The 23,845-nt window shown below is 38.3% G+C and overlaps 2 protein-coding genes across 5 annotated transcripts; one reads left to right on the top strand and one right to left on the bottom strand.

Annotated features, from left to right (window-relative positions):
- Nucleotides 1-11,268: 11,268 nt before the first annotated feature.
- LOC109018812 lies at nucleotides 11,269-12,569 on the top strand. Its single transcript, XM_019000998.2, has one exon. The coding sequence runs from the start codon at nucleotides 11,289-11,291 to the stop codon at nucleotides 12,537-12,539; it is 1,251 nt and encodes a 416-aa protein (XP_018856543.2). The 5' UTR covers nucleotides 11,269-11,288; the 3' UTR covers nucleotides 12,540-12,569.
- A 78-nt stretch (nucleotides 12,570-12,647) lies between these two features.
- On the bottom strand, nucleotides 12,648-23,161 carry LOC109007060 (probable helicase MAGATAMA 3). 4 transcript variants are annotated; one of them, XM_035684696.1, is made up of 20 exons: nucleotides 22,952-23,160; nucleotides 22,708-22,861; nucleotides 22,312-22,448; nucleotides 21,359-21,568; nucleotides 20,895-21,086; nucleotides 20,635-20,670; nucleotides 19,466-19,551; nucleotides 19,228-19,278; nucleotides 18,046-18,157; nucleotides 17,867-17,972; nucleotides 16,912-17,009; nucleotides 16,456-16,560; nucleotides 16,264-16,356; nucleotides 14,871-14,924; nucleotides 14,658-14,716; nucleotides 14,482-14,566; nucleotides 13,943-14,311; nucleotides 13,539-13,661; nucleotides 13,351-13,437; nucleotides 12,648-13,161 (listed from the first exon to the last, which is right to left on the bottom strand). In XM_035684696.1, the coding sequence occupies exons 1-20, from the start codon at nucleotides 23,051-23,053 to the stop codon at nucleotides 12,937-12,939; spliced, it is 2,484 nt and encodes an 827-aa protein (XP_035540589.1). In that variant the 5' UTR covers nucleotides 23,054-23,160; the 3' UTR covers nucleotides 12,648-12,936. The 4 variants fall into 4 exon arrangements, with proteins under 4 accessions (XP_035540589.1, XP_018842118.2, XP_035540590.1 ...); XM_018986573.2 differs by having other exon boundaries at nucleotides 12,656-13,161; nucleotides 16,429-16,560; nucleotides 22,952-23,161; XM_035684698.1 differs by lacking the exon at nucleotides 22,312-22,448 and having other exon boundaries at nucleotides 12,662-13,161; nucleotides 22,952-23,156.
- Nucleotides 23,162-23,845: the final 684 nt, after the last annotated feature.

The raw sequence follows: 23,845 nt of genomic DNA on the forward strand, positions 1-23,845 counted from the left end.
TACAAGTTCTATCACTATGAATGTTGTATTAATTATGGAGATCAGTATTATCATGTTTGATTAAAAAAAGAGATATATTTAATAGCAAGACAGTGCGTATCAATAGCCCCGGTGGCTTTCTTCTTTAATATGAATCTCAAATCTTGCAATACTTTGTTCCTGTAAATGATTAAAAAAATGAAAAAGAAAAAAGGTCGACTAGCACTACGATATTCATGGATTGAGTTTGTATTGCATCCACTTATGGATCATATACTTCAATGGATCAAACCTCTCACGTCTCAAACCCTCACAGTCACAGTACAACTGTTTAATAAATAAATTGAGTCAAATCATCTGCATAACCTTTTTCTATATGTTTAGTCTGAATATGTCAAATAAATCTGAATATTTGATATGAGTTGATCGACACCACTCATTTCTACTCACCTAAAATTCATACATGATGTCAAACTGGACTATGGAAAAAATGCATGCATAATTCAACTTCCAGGTATCAAAGATCCCTATTTAGGTCATTAATTTTCACCATTAATCATTCACAAGAATACAAACAATTGTGGCCAAAGCTGCTACAGGAATTGCCTCAAACGAAAATCCTCTAATCTCACGCACCAATCGTCCAGAAAAATGGGGTGAGGGGAAAGAAAGGAAAAAAAAATTTCAACAATCACAATCACCTACCCTTCTTCTCTTATGGACCCAAAATCACACTAAAAATAACAACTTGTAATATACACATTCTACAAAACTGCTTCAACTACCGATAGATAGCAAAATAAGATAAAATCTCAACAAAACAAGATGAAATCTCAGCAAAACAAGATGAAATATCGGCAATAAAAATTTGAAGCAAGATGAAAAAAAATCAAAAGAAGGGGTTCTTACTTTGACAATGAAATCTCGGCTTGTTCTATTCGAAATCTCCCACTTGCTCTGTTCGAAATCTCGGCTTCAAAGATGAGAAATTTTCAGATATATTTCGCTTGAGCTCTTCGAATGGCTTCTCTTCCTTTTGTTTATATTCTCCCGCTTTCTTCTGTCCTGTTTTGCGTTTTGTTTTGTTTTTTGTTTTTTTTTTAAATTAATTGCTGACGTGGCAAAATGCCACGTCAGTGGAGTCCGCTCGCAGGCACAACGCCGTGCCTGCCTGTAGTAGGACTCTATCAGGATATATGCTTCCTGGCCTGGTGAATTTTGATGCGTATCTTGTGCGACAAATATATTCACATAAACTCATACTTTTCGTGATGTGGATCTTCAAAGTTGACGATGTGGACACTGTGTGAACAACCCCAGCGAGGCCAGGAATGGATATTTCTCTCCTTCCAGACTGTTGCCCTATTTTCAAATATTAATAGTTGGCACCGTCTATGAGATTGGAAATACTTTATACACCGAAAGTGGGAGAATGAAGACTTTTCGACCCACTAAATAGTCACCAAAGGAGTATATGAGAATTTTTCAAATTAGTATTCTCAACCCTCCAACCTTCATTTTTATGAGCCTTTTGCAAAAAAAAATTTAAATAAATAAATGGTGAGTGGACCTTTTCTCGTCTGAGCAAAAAACCATTTTACCAACTAATTAAACTGCAAATACTCAATGCACTTTTAAGTATACGAAAAGGCAGGATACACCCATTGCGCACGATGGATACCTAAGATATGGTAGAGCTGCACTATGCACTTAAATGCACTATGCACTCAAGTGCACAGTGCATGTGCAAAACACGCATTGTGCCATGCAAAGCCGTGTATGGGCGCACGTTACATGCACCCAGAAAGTATGCAACTGCGACTGACTACCGTCACCCATCACAAGCGGCCCCGCCTGCTAAGGACCACGCCGATGAAAGGTCGAACGGATCAGCAAGGCTCACCCTGCCTGATCCACGTCGTGCGAGGAACGCACAAGCTGGTGGGATGGATCCCACTAGACACTTTTTTGTAGCAGCCACAACACGAGGAACGCACGAGTTGGCGGGATCCATCCCGCCAACAACAAGGGTGGCCCGAAACAACCGCCGGCAGCAACTACTAGGTCGCGCGGTGATTTTTGTCTCCCGTGAGCCTCCCCATTTTTCGTAACAGCCACGACTGCCAAAGACTAATATTCGGGACAGCCACCGGCGTCCACCACTGGGTCGCCGGCAATTTCTGTCTCCTATGAGCCTCCTCTTTTTCTGTAATAGCCACAGCCGTCGGAGCCTAGCATCCAGAACAAACGCCGCCCGAGGAATGGACGAGCTGGCGGGATCCATCATGACAACCACAAGGGTGGCCCAGGACATCCATCGTTGGCCACCCAAGGGCAGGCAACACCATACCAACTTGGACACCCAAGGGCGAGCAACACCATCCCGACTTGGACAGAAACTCCTCGATCGTGCACATCCCAGCCAACGTCTCATCCACGTGGTGTACTGCTACTTGGCCATGTAAAATGTTTCTCAACCACCCACCAACGCCATGCATGACTACCACCAAACCAAGCTGCACCCTGACCTAGCACGATCCACCTCCAAAGCACGTTGCATGGCCCATGCAACATGTTGCACCCTCCCAATCGACGGCCACACATAACTCCTCAGACATAGTTGGCCCGGTAATAGTTCTTCACATGACCACAGTGGGTCTCCCTCGAAAAAAAGAGAAAGAATAAGAATAAGAAAGAAGAAATAGCACTAGTGGCGGGCAATTTCAGTCAATCAAAAATCGATCACAGTGGCTAAACACCTTGGTTTGTCTCCCTCAAAACTTATGTATATTTTATTTTTATTAACATAATTGATTCGTGTAGCGCGGAACATCAACTATACAGCCCCATTCAGACATCGTTCGGACGTCTCAGTATTTATCTATTAGAATAAACTCACTGGCATTCACATGCACGCAGACAAGCGCCTCACCTACTTACCTTCCTGCGGGATCCAAAAGGGTGGGTTACGCCTTAAGGTTACTTTATCTCTCTCATGGTAAAGAGCGAGATCAACACCAATTTGACCAGACACTTACTTTCTCTGTGGTGTCAACAGGTGGGAGCTAGTATAATCTCAAACTGCCCAACAACTTGCCTCCCTGTGAGGGTCGATAGGCATGTCCAGCCCCCTCGGCAGCCCAACCTCCCTCACTGAAGAGAGCAGGTCCAACCTTTTGGCTACCCAGCAACTTACCTTGACCTTTTCCATGGTGAAGAGCGGGATCAATACCAGCCTGACCTGACACTTACCTTCCATATGATATCAACAGACGAGAGTGAGTCCAGTCACAAACTACCCGACAACTTATCTCTCGCAATGATCAGTAGGCGGGTCCAGCCTTCCTAGCAACCTGACCTCCCTCCCGGAGGAGAGCGGGTCCAGCCTTTCAGCCGCATAACTCACCCTGACACCATCACGGCGAAGAGTGGACTAGTTCCTTAGTTGTTCAACAACTTACCTCCCCGCGAGGCCCAAATGGATGGGTTATTCCTAGGAGCTGCTTTATCCCTCTCGCGGTGGAGAGCGGGCCTAGCCTTCGGTTGCTCGACATTTACCTTCCCCGTCAGTATCAACAGGCAGAAGTTGATCCAGTCTTAAACTGTCCGGCAACTTAACTCTTCGCGGGACACAAATGACGAGTCATGCCTTAAGGCTGCTCTATCCCTCCCACGATGGAAAGTGGGTCCAACCTCTCAAATGCCTGAAAAATTACCTCAACCTCCACCACGGCGAAGAGCGGGATTAGCTCCAGCCTACTCGACACTTACCTTGCTTGTGATGTCAACAGGCGAAAACGGGTCCAGTCCTAAACTGCCTGACAGTTATCTCTCCTTGAGAGTCATGAGTCTAGCCCTCCTGGTGGCCCGAACTCTTTCAATGAGTAAAGCGGGTCCAACCTCTTGGCTACTCTGCAACTTACCCTGACCCCCATCACGGTGAAGAGCAGACTAACTCCTCAGCTGTCCGGCAACTTGCCTCCCGGGGGGACCAAAGAGACGAGTTTAGCCTGAGTCATCCCAACCTCTCCTCCGGTGGAGAGCGTGTTTAGTCTTTCGATGTCCAATATTACTCCTGGGATGCCATCTCCTGCAACGGAACGCCAAACAAATAACGCCTCAGACCCTTGCAACACTCAATCTCCATCAAACTAGATGCCAAATGAGTAACGCCTCAAACCTTCACCGCACCCCAGCAAGACAGCTCAAATTTGCAAATTTTGCACATGTGATTGGAGATTGTTTACACTAATCGATTTGACTTTTGCAGCATGATAAAACATCTTCTACTTACCTTCCTGCTGAGGGTCAACAGGTGGGTCCAGCCTTAAGGTGGCCTGACCTACCTCACGGTGAAGGGTGGATTCAATATTTCGACTACCCGATGTTACTCCAGGGATTGCATCTCCTCCAACAAATGCCGAGCCACTGATTTTTGCCGCACTCCAGAATGACAATTAAAGTTTGCAAATTTCGCACTTGTGATTGAAAAATATTTACACTAACTGGTTTGACTTTTGCAATACGGTCAAACATCTCCTACTTACCTTCACGTTGAGGGTGAACCGGTCAGTCCAACTTTAGGGCGGCCTGGCTTGCCTCACGGGGAAGTGTGGGTCCAGTCTTTTGGCTACTCACATTACTCCTGAGACATCATCTTCTCCAGCAAACATAGAGTGTTTACACTTGAGCCATGACCACTTCTCCTAGGTTATTTTCGACAATGAGTCAACAAACGAGAAGGGCGAGGGGCCAACAAGCGGGCAAGTCACTCGACTGCTCGACCTTCGCAACTTTCGCGTTGGAGTACATCTCCCTTCATAGTCGAGCTACATGCTTGTAACTTATGCGATGGACAACATCTATCGCCATAGCCGAGTTACGCGCTTGCAACTTATGCAGTGGAGTACATCTCCTGCCATAGACGAGCTATGCGCTCGCACCTTACACGGTCGAGCACATCTCCTGCCATAACCATGCTGCGCTCTCGCACCTAATGCGGCAGAGAACATATCTCGCCAAGCCGAGCTCCGCGCTTGCACTCTACATGGTTGAGCCTATCTCTCGCTTATCTCGCCAAGTTGAGCCTCACGCTCGTACATTATGCGGTCGAGTTCATCGCCTGCTTATCTCACCAAGTTGAGCCATGCACTTGCACTCTACGCGGTCGAATCTATCTCCATGTTATTTCGCCAAGACGAGCCCCGCGCTCGCACTCTATACGATCGAGTCCATCTCCAGCTCACCTCATCAAGAAGAGCTCTGCGCTTGTGCTCTATGAAGTCGAGTCTATCTCTTGCTCACCTTGCCAAGTCGAGCCTCGTGCTCTATGCGGTCGAGCCTATTTCTATTTTTTTTCACTGAGACGAGCCCTGCGCTTTATGTGGTCGAGCCTATCTCCTACTTATCTTGCTAAATGAGCTCTGCACTCGCGCTTCATGCAGTCGAGCCCATCTCCCGCCTAATCACGAGCTCAGAAATCTTTATCGCTTGATGAAGTAAAACATATAACCAAGGACCAGCTCTCAGAGTTTATTTCTCTACGGACTTGGGCGAATCGGTTTGGTTGCATATTTTATCCTTGAAGATTCTCCATGTCTTCTTTTTGGAGCAAATTGTCCTTAAGAATTGTGGACGACTATAAGGGATAAAATATAACAGGCACATGGTATTTTCTAGGTCCAACCCAATGGAGGGACTTATCAGGAGGGAAGAATGAGAAAATAAAGGAAATGACAAAAGGTTGAGGGAATGGCGAGGAAAATGGAGGAAGTGACATAAAGTAAAGAGGAAGTGACATAAAAAATGGGGGAAGAGACATAAAGGAAGGGTAAAAGATAAAAAAAATGAGGGAACTAGATGACTTGGGGGGACTTTTGGCCAGGCTTCTTTGAGACTTCACACTCTTCAACCTCACTACAGAGACTCCAGTGAGAGGATAAAAACCAAATGATAGAACTCATATCTCCATTGTATAACGAGGATGAGAGATCGTGAGAGATTATATAGGTATATTATAGTGGATTCTCCCCTCCCCAAACTCTCGTGGATGTAGGCTCAGTACCGAATTATGTAAATTTGTGTGTCTCCCTCTATTTATTTTCTCTACATTTATTTACTGTTCACCGCTATGGATGTACACACGGACACCGTACAACCGCATCGGACTACCGTTGGGGGCTCTACACAACAACAATTGAGGCCCAGAACAACCTCAGTAGGATCGGGAGTAGATCTTTCTCCCTTTCCGAATTGTTGTGCTATTTTTGGGCTTTAACACAATACACCGTATATCATCGTTCTGTTTCATTCCAAATTTTGGCCAGTTCTGGTCAAATTCTTACCATTCCGGGCCCTATTCCGTTTCAAACTGTTTTTGTAATTTTCTTGTACTTGGATTATATTTTTATAAATTTTAAATCTATATTGTATTTAATTAATTTTATAATATAAAGTGTATTTATGTAACTTTAATTTTTTTGTAACGTTAAACATATCCACTCATTCTTTTATTTTAAATATCATTATTTTTAATAATTTCTCTATTATTTTATTTTTTTCCTTTGTTTTTGTAACAGTCCGCTAGAAATTAATTAGTGGAATTTCTACTCGTGAAAACCCCATAAGTTTTTATTAATTGACCAATCACACAGGTTTTAGTCTGTTAACATAGTCAGCGTTATTACTCATTATGGTACTAGAAATATGAGTTTAATTATTTGAGATAGTTAGAACTGTCAGAATGTGTTTTAGTCTATGCCATTAAACTCAGTTGATTAGAGTGCAATGTTTTCAAAATCGCAATATGGATTGTTCAAATTAGGTTAGAAAATTTTTATTTGGATGTTTGTCAAGATTTTAGCCACACATATGAATAGTATTAGACACTTGACACAAAGAGAAATCATTAGATAGATTTGTAAAGGAAGTCAAGGTGTGAGATCATGTCACTTAAGCAAAGTTTTGTTTCATCTGATCAACCAATTTTTTCCAAACCGAATAGACTTTAAATTCTAGCAAAACCCTAATTGGTTGGGATACAATTGAAACTTCAAAAGTTTGGTTGAAACCGAAACTTTAAACGGTTTCCCATAACCCTAAAGTTGGCCTCCAAACTCTTTTTAATCCGATTTATAGCATTGTGTTTAATCACTTGATTAAATCATTTCCACATGCTATTAATTAATAAAATCCTAGTTATGATATTTTTATCCAATCTTTTAAACCTTGAAATTTTGATTGGACCAAGAAAAATTGGATTTGGGATTGATAGCATCTCAAACTCTAACCAAACCCCCTTTAAACCCCAAATTGAAGCCACTTGGTTGGGGCCCACCAAGGCCCACGATTTGGCCACCTTGGCAAAGCTTCTAGAAGAAGTTTCCTCCCCCAACATGACAGACCATTTACTACCATTGGCTGCACCCAATAGTGTCTTGATGTGAAGGAAAAATCCATCTCATCAACCTCCATATCTCATAGCTGCTGTAGGCTGTCTTTGCTCCTTTCTATTCTTCATTTTATGTCACATAGCCACCTTCAATCAAGGATCATTCAAGCCCATAACTTCCCCCTCCAGAAGTTTAAAGTTGCACAAGATACATTTCACTCCCTTTAATCACTTTTTAACTCCGTTCTTAGAGAGAGATTCAAAAGAGCTCTCTCGGGCAGATTTCGAGGTCTTTTTATGTGGAAATTTTTCACCATTTGTAAGTATTTTTCGCATGATGAATCCTCCATAAAAGTTGTTTGTATTTGAGTTTAGTTTTTGTGGATATTTTATTAGTCTCATTCTATGCTCGTTTGATTAGTCAAAATTATTTTTAACCATGAATAGTCATTCTGGACGTGAAATTGGAGAGTATGTTATGTTTTAGATTTTTTTACCAAGTTAATGGACATATCTTGGTCCGAAAATTTTATGGAGTGTTGTTATCATGTGTTTATGAATGTTCATTGGGGTTTTATTACATGACTAAAACTTTTGATGATAGATTTCCCTAGATCTAGAAACTTGAAAACTAAAAGTGAAAAAACAGTTTTTGTTTTGAGAAAGTTTGAATAGTTCGGAGCTTAATCTTACTCCAAAGGCTTTGATATTTTTATGTGATAATCCTAAGCCTCTAATATACATGTTAGAATGTTCTTTTAAAGATATTTTGGTATTAATTTTAAAAATATGATATTTCTATGCAAGAGAATTTTAGTTAGGCTTAAGATTTGATGTTTTTGGGTTAGATCCATATTTTATTCAATTTTAGCCATGTGATTTTAAGTTTGATGATTGGATCTTCTTTAGGACACATCTTTAAACCATTTGATGTTTTATTTTGAAGATCACATATCTTTAAGCCATAGATCAAGAGATTGATCAAAGTTAGTTTAGAGAAAAGTTTTTGTTTTGGACTAAGTGTAAAACGAAAAACTCCAAGTGTTGTTTTGTGATTTTTGGTGACTTTTGTTTGATGATTTAAAGCATGGTTGATCTTAGGATGATGTTATGAATATGTTAGAAGTAAAATATGATTTTTTAAAATTCTTGGAGATGTTTTTATTAAAGTCAAAACTTGTGATTTAAAGGTTTAATTTTTGTTAAAAAGTTTGGGTCTTTTTACAAAAAGTTTAGTAATGATGATTAACTTTTTCTAATGGATATCTTAAGTGTGTTTTTAAACTTAGGATATGAAGATCTTTGTTACAAAATTTTAGTTTAATAATGGGTTTTGAAGATAGAAGAAATTGTAACAAAAAATAAGGAAAAAATCCTATGAATGTTTCGGCCATAGTGAGTTTTCTATAATTGTGAATGGTTTTAAATTTTTATGAGTTGATATTTGAGTCTAGGATAAAATTTATACGAGGAATGTAAATTTTGGTAATTTTTAGAGTTAGGATGTGAAATCCTTAAGTTAAGGGTAAAATAATCATTTTTCCATATGTCGAGAGTAAAATGATAATTTTACTTTAAGTTGTCTCTTTTCATATTTCTAATTGTCAGTAATTAAATTTTTAACTTTTAGAATACCCTCTTACAGTTCCTCCTGTTTCGTGCTTTATTCTAATAGAACGCGACGATCGAGATAAGTTAACTCTTAACTTACTATCAGTTTACTGTGTATGTGTGATGGATAAGGGAACTACAGTTTATATTTGTATATTGTTATATATGCCATGTCATCATATGTTTATCTATTACACAAATTATTCTATCACAAAAATCTTATCTATTACATAATATATTCTGTCTCATGTTACTATCTGTTGCAAGTAAGTCACATTACGTATGTTATCTGTTACATGTATGTCATGTCATGTCATGTAATATTTACTGTCACATGTTATGTCATGTTACAAAATATTGTCTATTACATGTATGTCATGTTATGAAATGTTATCTGTTACATTTATGTCTCAAAGTATGTCATCTTATGTTCATGTCACGTTACGCTACATCAAGACTTCTGTCTTTTCTTATTCATGTCATCCCGTCTTGAATACAGTTTGTGTATCTCGAGAACAGTCTTGTTAATTTATTCTTGTCAATCACGACCTTAAACGCTAGGATGATGTAATATCCTAGTGGAATTCCTTGTTCACGCTGAAGTGTTTAAATAGGTGTGAAATTTCATGCGTTGACGAAGTACAGTCAACAGGTTGTGAATGGGGCCTAACTAGCTGGTCACCGGAGTGCGCCAGATACTAACGCCGATGGAACCACACTTTATTTTATATATGTCCATAGCAAGTGTGGCACAAACAATTCATGGGACCACAACAACTGTGGAGCATACACTATATGAGACACATCGATTGTGACACATAGAATACGTGGGGCCACAACAATTGTGGAGTACGTATTAACGCACTCACAGCTGGTATAAATACCTGTGTTATGATGCGGTAATCGGCAGAGACACACGACTCAAGGGTACCTGTGTAGCACCCGTATGACCAATTTTATTAATTAAGTCTATTGAATAAGATTCCAAGTTCTGGTATTTCATGTTCAAGTCATGTTTCACGTTATGTTATGTTCAAGCTCACGTTCATGTCATGTATGCTCACGTTCATGCAATGTTTCAAGTTCATATCATGTTTCAAGTTCACATTCATGTCAGGTTATATTTACGTTCATGTTATATTTCAAGTTCACGTTTATGTTATATTATGCTTAGGTTCATGTTATGTTCAAGTTCATGTTCAAATTATGTATGTTCACGTTCATGCTATATTTGAAATCTATGTTATATTTCAAGTTCACGTTCATGCTATGTTGCTAGTCCATGTTATGTTTTAAGTTCACGTACATGTCATGTCATTAAACTAAATTTCAGTTTCAGTTCGAATTATGTCATTTATGTCATGCTATATGTCAAGTTATGTTATGCTTACTTATGACTTTGATTATACATTCATGCTTTTACTGCCATGCATGCATCATTAACCTGTGTGGAAGTTTACTGTTAACTTGCTGAAATTTGTAATCAAATATCACCGTGGTAGTCCCAACTACTATTCCCCCTGAATGATAGGTGATGTGTTAGGATCAGAGCATGGAATAGACACTGGCAGACTGGAGGAGGTTGACTAGACGCCATAGATGCAACGCAGAGCTTGCAGCCTCCGTAGTTAGGTTTTTGGATAGTATTCTGGCATCGTTAGTTGAGTTACGCGAGTTACTCAACGAACTAGTCCAATAGTGTACTTCGATAATGTAATTATGAAGCCTGATTTTCGTTATTTTGAGATTATAGTTTTTTGGGATCTGTGCTGTAATCGCAGATGGTTATTTTGTTAAATATGCATGAATTACGTTTGAACTACTTGAGATATTATAAGTTTGGTGCATAATATTGTTCGAGAAAAAAAATTATTCGCTGTAAATATTGTATAATACTAGGTGCATGTTAGGAACATTGCATCTTTTATATTATGAACGAGGGCAAGTAACATTGTGTTGCATGTCCCGACGCTTCGGATGTTTGTTTGATTCCAAGTAGAATCTGGGAGCGTCATAGTTTTTGTCTCATGATTTTTTCAATGTGTATTCATTTTATAAATCTTCAATTCTTACATGTATATATATACATATACATGATACACACTTACATATATATATATATATGTATTTATTCTATTAGTTGTTAGTTTATATATACATATAAATATTCATATATAATATATAATATATAGTTAATTTTAAAACGGTACATCAAAATGCATCGGTATTAAAATATTTAGTTCAAATAGTTAACTGGAATGATCAGAAATTCAAAACATTGGCTGTGTTATGCAATTTTAAGATTCGTATGGGAAAACTTGGCAGTGAAGGTGACCTGACCCGACCGAGCCCAGCCCGGCCCGGAATGACAATCTCATCCTTGCTTCCAACGTCTCTGTCTCCTGAAAAAGGAAGGGCCCAAACTGTTTTCATCACACAGAAGCGGGAAAATAGTCGTATAAACAAAACACGTACTCGTAGAATCATAAGTCCCGCCCAAAAACGAAAAATAACAAAACTCGAAAAAATAAACAAGAAATCCAAGAATCACGACCCTCTCTTCTTTCTTTCTTCATCAATGGCGTCAAGTTCTGCTTCAATCTCCTTGAAGATTGTCTCCCTCTCCCTCTTCATTCTCCTCCTCTCCCTCTCAGGCGCCGTAAGGCCGGTCAACTCCATACCCGAAAGGGAGTTCGACTCCATGCTAGGCGCCCTAAGAGCCCGCGGATACAACCTCTTCTCCAACGCCATCACCACCTCCGACCTCCACTTGCAACTCCTCTCCAACTCACTCTCCACCCAAATAGATCATGGGAATAATACTCGCCCTCGGTTCTTCACCTTATTTGCCCCCACCAACTCCGCTTTATTCGCCCTCGGTATGACACAAACGGCGTCCCCTTATACCGACACCCTCCGCCTCCACATCGTCCCCCGCCGCCTCACGTTTTCCGGCCTCCGGAGCCTCGCTTCACTCCCCACACTTCTTCCCTCACGTTCCCTCCGCGTGACCACCAGGCCTTTCTCTTCCCGCCATGGGCTTCGGTCTACTCGCTTGATCCTCTCCGTTAACAACATAGACGTCGTTTTCCCGGGGCTCTACTACGGCCGTTACGTGGCCGTTCATGGCTTGAACGGCGCTCTCAGCATCGGACTGCAGTCTCCATTGCCACACGGTTTTCGCCATCCGGATCATTCCTCTACTCGCCATCCCCGTAGGTTTCTGCTTCCAGTTAACCGCACAACGGTGTCTCCGGTTCCAGACGTCGCTTTGAATAACCGAACTAGTCGTATGGACTTCGCTGAGGCCAACCGTACTGCACCAGAATCCGAAGGCATGCACCGTTACTCCCCGGCGGAGACAACTGGAAATCTTGGGATTTTGCAACCGGAGGATCATATTCCTGCGAAACATTCCCGATCGATCATGGTTTCGCTGTTGGAAACTGGAAATGGTGATCACGGGCATGAGTCTTCGAGCGAAGCCCCGTCGCCGTCAATGGATGTGCTAGAAGATGGGATGATAATGGGGGAGAAACCTTGGCTGTTGGATGAGTAAACCGAGGACTATACGATAACAGATAGTGGTTGAGCAACGGACCAATTCAATGTCCGGGGATGTTCATCCGCATGCCGTTGAGGCCTCGTTGGACAGGGTGGTAAAAAAACAAAATCATTTCACTTTTTTGTTTTTGGGTGATTCAACTGCCTAGGATTTTTTGCTTCCGCAATTGTTTGGGAGAACTGATTTGACTTGTGCATGTTACGAATCTTCGTAACTTTTGGTATTGCATTTTCATGCAAAATTACACATGAAAATTCAATTGAATAGACATTTGATAAAAATACACCAAAATTTGTAGCTGGGCTGAAATTGCGAATTTTAAGTGATTTCCGAATGAACATTGTTGTGTGCTCGCCCAGCCAACAGATCTTCCTGGTACTATGTTTGAACTTTACTCCTCCTCGAATCCTCCTCCATCATCCATGTCCATGTCCCCATCTCCAAAGTCAGGGTCATCCGCCTGTCCATGGTCAGCATCACCGTGATTGTCAGGAAGGGGTGCATTATTATCCACCTCATCCTGCTGTCCCGTCTCACCATACGAGGGTTCAGCGTTCTTGGCTCTCATAGAATCCAAGTTTTCATCAGTGAAGAATGAGGTATAGGGCTTAGAAACCTGCAGGAAGAAATTCTCAGTTTCGATGTTAAAAGGCCCCCAGGAATGTTTGGAATTTCAGAATAAAAAAATATACATATAATAAAACAGGAATATGTTGTGCTGAGAAAAAATGTTGGAAAAACAAGCATGCGTAAAACCAAATGATTCAAGTTGGGGCCGGAAAAGAACTCAAAACACCAAGTTCACCTTAATACAACAATCTCTCTTCTCTGCACTTTCCACTAGGTTATTCCAGTGCTTATCCCTCCTCAATGTCGATGAAGATCCTACCACCTAAACAAACAGTTTAAAAGCTTAGCATGTATGGAGTGAGGTGAAGTCCAAGAGTCAAAAACACCTGCTGGACCATACCCAAACCTAGAATAATGCCATACCAGGACAGAAGACTTTGCTCTGGTGATCCCAACATTCATTCGCCGAAAATCAGCCAGAAACCCAATGCTTTTATCTTGGCTCGCCCTAACACATGAAAATATTGCAACATCCTTTTCACGTCCCTGAAATGAAGAAACATTGTCTATTCCTTCAATATCTCATTTGCCATACCTTGAACCAAACAGATAAAGAAAAATTGGCCCCACATTGAAATCAATAATCTTAGTTATTTAAGATATCTGGAATTGGTATGGGGTTAACTGAACCTTTTAACTCTAAATTAAATGCAAGCCATATTTATTTTTTTATCGGTAAACAAGATTATATTGATCATAAGAATAGAGAAGAGCCCAAGTATATGGGATTATATCATACCATAAGCAGGAAGATAGTTCCACTTTACCTGGCAGCCATCAACGGTAGTAATATCAACTACTTTATTTGAATCGACTCCAAAAGTAGTCTTAAAGCGGTCCTTGAGGAGCTTTACTTGTTGGCTATAGGGGGATATGATTGCAAACTGAGAACTCGATTTCAGTTCGGGATACATACTCACCAACTTATGATACATGAGCAGAACAAATTCAGCCTCATCAACATTTACCCAAGACTCACTTCCTGAGAGTTTGGATTCTTTCCCTTCATGTAAATCAAAGAAGCAAAATGGACCAAAGCAGTGGTACTCATGCCAGGCCCGGCTTGTAAGCACTTCGATATTAGGCCCATCCTCTAATGACTCAGCATAAAACTCCCTTGAGGGAAAGCTTCTAATCTGCTTGAAAAGCATGGTTTTGAAACTCAGAAAAGTACAGTTAAACATACCATAAATTATTATATTACTATTCACTGAGCTGGCATATTTATACTGTAATGTGCTCCTAAGTACCATTAACTTAACCAGCTATATTCTAAAAACTTCTGCAAGGATAAATCTGATCTAACCTCTGGATGCATTCGGTACTGCGTCTTCAGCATCGTCACAGGATAACCAGCCCTCTGAAATCGCTTGAACAAACTCGTCCCATATCTTCAGTTTTGAAAACAAGAGGAAAATTCAACGCATCAGACGTTTTAGAGTAAAAATTTAAATACAATGTTCATAATTGAAAGTGATATACCCAAATTTCTCGGCAATGGGAGAAATCACAGTTGCTGGCAGTTGAACTGGATCGCCAACCTAAACAAACAGAACTATTTATCAGCTAAAGCATAATATAAACATTAGATGAAACCTTACAAAGATGATGAAAGATGTACAAAGTAAGAGGTAATATAATATGAACATTTGACTTGGAACTCCTACAATAACAAGAAAGGTGCCTGAGATATACCAGAAAAACTTGTTTGCATCCATTGGCCAAAGGAATAAGAGTTGCTGGTTCCACCTGCATAGAACATATACCACATGAAAAGGCAATATTTATAATATATATGACTCATGAGGACCAGCAACCTTTTCGATACCCAACAATACACCATGTATAGGTTTGTAAATTAACCTAAAATAGACAGCTTTAGCAATCCAAGGAGGGAGGGAGAGAGAGAGAGAGAGAAGGCGAAAACATGCAAGAGGGTGGCTCTATGGCACATTGGCACTCGTCACATAAAAGGCAGCTCATAAGGCTCACAAGTATTTTCATCCATTCTCTCTAACAAATTTATACCGTTAGTCCTTAGTCCCTCAGATTTGAGTGCCCTGTGAATAAAAAGAGTACGAATTATATAATATTTCCATAAAATTGCACGTCCAACATGTATCTAGTCAGGTGAGGAGCATCTCTTTAGTTACTTCTTTATTAGAAATTCTAGCATGGAGTTATTATCTCCATGTTTCTAGTGTGCAGTCTAGCAATGTGGTTAAATCTTTTCCCTTTATTAAATATATATTTTTAATGAAGTGGCAGAATTGTGGGGCTGCAACATGAGGACTTCCTAGGAGATCCACTTAGTAAATATCTAAAGAGAGGGATTAGTTTATTGCGACAAATTTTACATTCTGAATTATTTTTTCCATCGCCTGCTTCAGCCTTTTGTTCCATCATCAGCATGCTTAGGCTGTTGATAGATGTTTCATCACCATTACATTGTTTTAGCCAGGGATTTCCATCTTGTGCTGCATCCATTTACCACCGAGTTTATCTTATTGTTCGAAACCTATATCAAAAGAACCCACCTCAGAGATTGGGTAGTGTTGGGCATAACCTTTATTTCATCAGTATAAAGGGAGTATATGGTTTTGGCGGAAAGGAATAATCCAATTGTCTAGCTGATTCTGACCGCAATAACAAAAAGTGAAAATAAAGAAAAAGGGATCAGTTGTTTATCTATAACTAAGTGCCTGTTTGGGATTGCGGTAGGAAACAGAGCTCTTTGTAGTAGAGCTTTTAATTGTAGAGTTTTACTAAAGGATCTACTACTAAAAAGTTGTTCACTATTTGGTAAACATGCACTTAAAGCACTTTTAGCGTTTATGTGCAGGAATTTTTAAACAGAAGCTTCAATTAGGTGCTTTTTAAAAAGTAGACTTTTAGATTTTTTAGGGCTTTTAAAGCACTTTTTATAGATTTACTAAACATACCATTTTTTTCTTTAAAGAGCTTTTAGGCTGTTAAAAGAACTTTCTAAGACTCTAACAGACACTAAGACGGGCTTATATCTGCTCAAACTTATAGTCGAGCGCAAAAGGGCTAGAGCAGTTCAACAATACACAATTATTGAACTTACAGCTTGTGCTGCTTCATCTATTATAACAACATCAAAACCACGATTCCATTTACTGAAAAGTGTTGAACCACTGAAGCTAAGGGTGGAGAAGACCTGCCAATCATAGAGAAATTAGCAAGGAAACTTTTTTTTAAAGGTTAGAAAGGAAACTATTTAACCTCTCACTTTTAACACAAGGCAAGAATTACATACGATCACGGCCTCATCCAAGATTGCAGCACGGATCCTGTCTTTATCTCTCCCTGGGACTCCATGTTTCTCTTTATCAGCATTCATGCTTTCCTGCTTTTGTTTCACCTGCAAAGGGAATCAGTCACTGTCAAATTTGGACTCACATCCATGTATCATAAAATATGTCTGCCCAGAACAGTCTGAGATCCATCGAATCCAAATCAGCAACCATTATAGTTTGTTGGTGAAATTTTGCATTCTGGACTGTTGATGTTATAGCTAACATCTGCAGCTTTGTATACCTCCTATGCACTTTGCACCCTTAGTGCTTTTTTTAATAAAATCTTGGCATCTCTATTTATCCAAAACAAAAAACAAAGAAGAATCTCCAGTTTGGGGGAAAACAGTAAAAAGAATATGAAAGATGATATTAATAAAGTGAAGTACAATCGTGTTATGCTATTGCCAAACACATACAAGGTAATCCATGGAGACTGCCCGAACAGAGTGATGCTCCTTAAGACCGATCCGCACAATTTTAGGATTATATGCACGGTCATTTTCATCACGAATGCCTGACAATAACCATAATACATTTGAAGGAGACATTATATGAGGGAATGGCAGTCAAGTGACACTAAGGCCCCATTTGGATAGTGAGGTGAGATGAGATGAGATAGTTTTAGATGAAAGTTGAACGTTGAATAAAATATTATTAGAATATTATTTTTTAAAATTATTATTGTTTTGGGATTTGAAAAATTTGAATTGTTTATTATATTTTGTGTGGGAATTTGGAAAAATTGTAATGATGATATGAGATGAGATGAAATTATTTCTGTATCCAAATGGGGCTAAATGTTCACTAAAAAATACTGACACGAAAATGAGAAGAGTATCTGCAGAAAATATCATCGTTGTTATCTACCTCAAAGCACTTATTCAAGTTCATTAAATATTTGCAACATAATTAACAAAAAAAATGTGATTTGCAACAGATTATCCTCTTTGCCTATAACTTGACAGATTAGTCAGTGGATAACATAATAGTCAGAAACCCTTTATTCTTCAGGAATGGACAATACAATTCACACCATATATTGTGACTCGAATTAAATTTGATTTCCACAAGAAAACTGTCTGTAATGCAAAAGTAGTGAGTTTCTTGTGTCAATTGGCTTCCAACTTGCAACTGAAATCCAACCGGCACAAGACAACTTTCAGGATTCAACACTTATCCACATCTCCACACCAGCATCTAGCATTCCTTTTCTTTATACCTTTTTTTTTTCTGGAGAATGGTGAAGCTAATCACAGAGTTGTGCAACTAATATAAAAGCCACATCCATCATATATCACAACAAAGACAGCTAAATTATAAGAAGAAATAATTCATGCAAATGTGAAAAGAAAGAAGAAAAAGTCGCCGTACCAGTATTTAAAACACGCAAGACAATCTCATCAAGTGCAGAGTTTGATGGAGCGCATACCAGCACTCGCACTCGATATTTGCGACTGGAATTGACTACTTCTGGCTTCTGCATAGCACATTGAAGTTAGAAGAAATGATCTTCAAGGTCTCAATGGTACAAGTTACACACTAAAACTTACCAACTCATTTCCGGTGGTAGGAAAAAAACCATCATCACCATCAATGGGCATTATGTTATCCCTAGGATTATTACCAGTTAGCCAAGGAGAAGCTAGCGCCCAGTGATTGTACCTGCATATATTACCCCCAATAACACAATTTAGAGAGTTACACAAGCCAAATTTAGTAATTTACACATACACACACCAGAGACCAAATTCTGGGTGTGATGTTCAAGGTTTAAGTTCCAAGATCACCATTTTTTCAGGAAACTGTTTTGAGCATATAGATTCAACTTTCCTTACTTTTTTTTTTTTTTTTCTTTTTGACAAGTAAGAAGAAATTTCATTGATATAAAGATAGGCATAGCCCAGGTACACTGAAATAACTTTCCTTACTTAAAAGAGAACATTTTTCACTTAAAAGAGAATTAGTCAATAGGTTATAAACACTTTTGTGCTTAAAAATCTTTCGTGCATGTTTGGGATTGCGGTGAGAAATATAACTTATAGGTTTAGGACTTATAGCTTATAACTTAACTAATAAGTTCTACTATTAAAAAATTATTTACTGTTTGGTAACTATATGTTTAAAGCACTTTCAAGCATTTTACATTTATTTGGAAACAAATTAAAAAGTGCTTTCTGATGTAGAAATTACAAATATTTAAATTTTTAAATATTATGACCATATCCTTGAAAGTTGTAATTATCTGAAAGTTGTATAAGTATTTTCATCCATTGACTGTTTTTAAAATTCGAATTACATTCCAATTTATCCAGAAAAGCACGTTTAAGAAAAAAACATCAAAATGATGATTTTCCTCAAATGTACTTTCTAGCTTATTTGAGATTAAAAGTGTTTTAATATGTAACACCCAAACAACCTAATTTTTCCATTAAAGAGCTTTTAAGACTATTTAAGTACTTTTTAAGAATCCTACCGCAACCCCAAACAGGCCCTTAGTAGCAGTAGAAACAGAAGCAGCTTTTATAAAAATACAATTCTCCAAGTCACATAGAGTTTGTATCAAATAAAATGAGAGTAGGAATCATAGATTGAAATAATCAACACACAAAGAAATATTCTTAAATAAAGTCATTCAAAATATTAACCGTCAAGTACCCAAAAAAAACAAAAACAAAACTACCTATCAAAATAATCACCAAAAAGAAGAATCAGGTTATAGCAAAAACACACACTTTTCTTGAAGAGGTAATTCTGGCCCACGCTTTATTTCACGCAATTCACCCCTACATGGAAAAGAAAACAGAAGCATACATGTAACATGGAATGAAATATAGAGGAATGATTCTGCACTTTCCATAATCACAATGACTACTATAACCTTTTTTTTTTTATGAAAACAATCACTGCGATAACCTATAAATGTTATAGTACTTATGCCAAAACACAAAGAAAGGTGAGGCATATTTTTACTTGGCGAGCACCCTTGCAGGAGATGCATGCAAAATGGCACTTAGAAGCCCAAGAATAGTCTTTGTTTTTCCTGTTCCTGGGGGGCCCTAAAAGGAAGCATGCTGTCAGTATCCACATTCTATATGTCTAGGCATCGAAGAAAGACACTCTTTCTGAGTCAATCAGTTATAGAATGAGAGGATGCTCTCTCAAAATAGTTTTTATTCTAAAACGCTCATGGTAGCTATAGAGAAAATAAAGATATGAAAATATAGAGAAAATACTACCGAAAAGCAATTCACTGGGTTGGTATACAAGAGCTAGTGTCAGCCTTTTTATATGAAGTCTAATTTTTTGTTTTACAACTTCGGGGAAATTTTATAGGCTTTATAAAACTTACTCTGCAAGGTAAACAATTAAAACTAACCCTCCTTAATACCCTATATAAAAGGAATTTAATTTAACTAAGAAAACATTAAAAATGCCCAACTCTAGAGGATTGAATCCTACACTTAAAAGTTCAGAAAAATAATGAAGAAAACATTGAAATTTTCCCAGCCACTTTGTAAAGACCATTTTGGACCAAGAATAAACTTCCATGATAGTTACTGGACCTTTTTTGAGTTTCCTGATAGTCATGTTTAGTTCCTTAATTAAGGTTTTATAGATAGGTAGGACTAGAATCATTTCAAAGGCTAGGATTAACCATATGAGGGCTCATAACTGCAAATAGGTTGTAATTGTCTCAATACGTGTATTTGTTGTAATATCCCCCGTGTACTTCGTTATGCCTCATTAATAGAATCATCTTACTTATCATTAAAAAAATTATGGATACGATGTAATCACATATTTGATGAAGGTTATACGTTTGATGTTAAAATTATTCCGACGCATATCTTCTATTAGAAATTAAATTGTCAATCGAAAACAAAGGGAAATTATCACCAGGACTCCTTTAATATTAATCCCTAATCGCCCTTTATTAATCTACCATGAAAATATAACCAATTAGAGTGCTCAAGGTTAAAGGGATCTGTCCCATTCTGCTTCACATACTTAACAAAGTCTAACATGAACTAGGAATCAGACTGATTAAGATATTGTTTCAATTATAGAAGGAGATGCAAACAAAGGAAAGACATGGCATAAATAAATTTACAACAAATTCAGGATGACATAATACGAACCTGTATCAAAACAAAAGCTTTACGTGCTAGACCAGCCTGCAACAGGCAATGACATTCCTTAAAGTAATATAACAAGCGGAATCTTAAAGTATTAAACAAAAAACAAACAGTGATAACAGCGTATAAAGAGGGAGAGAGAAAGCAAGAGACGGCTGCGATGCATTGGTTATGGGTTGTTGCAACATATAAGGGAAGTAGCAATCTAATCTGGAAAAGAAAGCAAACGATAATCATATTCAATGATATAAATAGTGAATCACCTCTATGGCCTCTTGTTGGGTTTCATTATGACTGTATCTTATATATTCCTCCAGAGATTTAGAAATTTTCCAGGCCTGGTTTTCAGAACCTAGATTTTTTTCAGCAGCCGATAATATTAAATCCTTAAAAGGGAGATTGCGGATCGACCATAGAGCTGCATATTCACGAGCAATAGTTGATAAACTGCAGATCTGCAAGATGTACTGCATACATTAGTTGAGACACTACAGGTTCACAAGCCATGACGAAAACTACAACATATTGTCTTCATATTGGATAAGGTATGGCTCAATAGATATTTTGATTGCCTTGCAGATAAGAGCATTATGATCCATCTTATACATTTCGTCAAATACAAATTTATGCATGATAAAATTTATAAAGGAAAACGTACTCCGAAATAAGGACTGCATACAAATGGCTAATCTCGAAAGGATCTATAATCTCATGGATTAAATGTTACCTTTAGACTGTAAAATAGTTTATCCACTTCACTAGTTGGAGAAGTAATAAGAGCCCGCATCCTTAACAGTCCCTGAGAATATTTAACTACATCTGGAGTGGTATGCTCAACTTCTCCACCTAAATACATTCTAAGTCTAAAACGATCATTTTGGCAATTCTCCACCGATGCAAATGCATATGTCGTTGGAAGTCTTGTACCATCTTGGAACTGAAAAAAACAACACACTCCAGGCAATTAGACACTCAAAAACAAAAACCAATTTCATTTACACATGCAAGTCTTCCTTTTGTTTACCAGGGACCTACAGGAAAAGGAGGGGAAACAAAGCCAATTACTTCAATTGATCTAGTTAATTTAAATTATGTATTGTAGTCTTACCAGGGACAACTAGTTGACCCATTTGCAGAAAACAGAACTTTCAGTATTCCCCTTTTCCAACATTTACTAAGAAAAAAAACAAGGCATAACATAGACCCAAAAGAAACTCTTTTCCAAATGTATTCTACCAAAATATAAAAGAGAAACAATTACAAGAAAGGATAAAGAAAACAGAGACCTAACAAGAAAAAAATCTAAGAAAGCATCACATCGCTTAAAAAAACTAGTAATTATGACGAGTTGAAGAGATTCTTTTTTGACACATTATTTCCCCGGGCTTTGGTCATTGGTTGTAATGAGGATAGCTTCAATAATTTGCTTGTATCCATCACTAATGCTTAGTGGTTGTTAGGTGTATTTTGTGTATACTTCATGTGTAATTGGGCTATAGCTTTTACTATCAATAAAGTTTTACTATTACTTATATAAAAAAACTAATAATTAGAATGTGTAGGAAAGAATCACTGCTACAATGCGAGAAATGCAGAACAAAACACCAGAGAGAAAGAAATTCTGCATGTTTTAAATAAACGGGGAGAGAGAAGCTGAACAAAAAATCAGGTTTCAATTACATTTTCTTTTGAAAGAAGCAAAAGATCATTCTGTGATATTGACTCATCTGCTTCCTCAGCCGCATAAGTGACCGCAGGCAAGTGAAATCCATCAATCTCATTGCATTCCACTACCAGCCTGCGCTGCCATTCTGCCACTGTGATGTCCAATACAACTACTTCAGAACTGAAAGATAGAGAGTGTATATTTTGTGTCTCCATACATTAAAAACAAAAATTCAAAAGTAAAAGCAACCAAATTTCTTGAGCATTTTGTAAGAGAGAAATGAAGGAACTTAAAAAAAAACAATATCAAAACAGAAAGATGCAATTAATACTCAATGTTATCGTAATAAACAAAGATTCTAAGTTATAATGCTTCTCACAAATTTGCTCGGAAGTAGTACAGAAAAATACCCTCTTCTGTATCTATCTTCTGAGTAATCTGAGCTTTAACTTCCTCGAACAGGAGTGGCTCAAAAGTTGAGACATAATCATCAACGTCCTTGTAAGTATCCTTCACCTTCCTCAGCCCCAAAGAAGATCCGTCACCTACGTTTCCTTTATGTTTCTACATTCGAATATTATCAGAGAAATCAAAACATTTTCACAGCAGAAATGCACACGCATATTCTCACACGGAGAGAAAGAAATATCTTACGTATGATTCCTTGAGGAGGCGGAAGTAGTCCCAACCGAGAACAATTCTGTAGAAACGGAGCATCGGAGATTCATCTTGAATCTTGTCTCTGTCCACGGCCATGGCTTCGGAGAGAGAGAGAGAGAGAGAGCGAGAGAGGGGTTTTTTGGCCAAAAAAAGGGTTTATGTTCGTAGAGACTTTAGTGTTTATGTTCGTAATTAGTGATTGCGCTAAATAGATTGAACATTATTCTAATTTTTCTGTGTGGAGATTGTGGCATTACTCTTATAAATCCTTGGGTGGCTCTCGGGCCACAGCTGAGACCTACCGCTGTCACATTTTATTTATGTTTTTATTTATATGATATTTTTTAATATTTAAAAAATATTATAATTTTATTAAAAAATATTTCCTTAATTATTTAAAAAAAAAAACACAACGAGAGTCCAGTGGGAGGACTAACTTTTTCCTAAATGCTTTGTAAAGAAAGCCCGAAAGCCCAAGAATGGATGACTGAAGCCCAATAAAAGGAAATCAACCGTATTAACCAATAAATAAAAGAACAAGCCCAAGCTAAAAAAATAACAAAATAAAGCCCCAAAAATGAAAATATATATATATATATATATTGCGACCGACCTATGACGCTATGATCTTCTTCTATATATATATACCGTATACGTGAAGTATTTTTGCGTGCTCAACTGATCATCTATCCGCCTCGGTCTCTGATTCTCTCTCTATCGCAACGGCGAAAATAATGGCAAAATCAGCGATAGAATGCGAAGATAGAAGAACCCGCGGGAACTGGTTTTGTTTCTCAGAGTCGGAGATGGACGTGGCTCGGCAGCTAATTCAACTCAGCGGAGAGTCCGATGACCGCCACGACGACGGCGACGATAACAAAGACGGCT

The sequence above is a fragment of the Juglans regia genome, chromosome 13, assembly GCF_001411555.2.
Source record: "Juglans regia cultivar Chandler chromosome 13, Walnut 2.0, whole genome shotgun sequence".
Classification (NCBI taxonomy): Eukaryota; Viridiplantae; Streptophyta; class Magnoliopsida; order Fagales; family Juglandaceae; genus Juglans; species Juglans regia.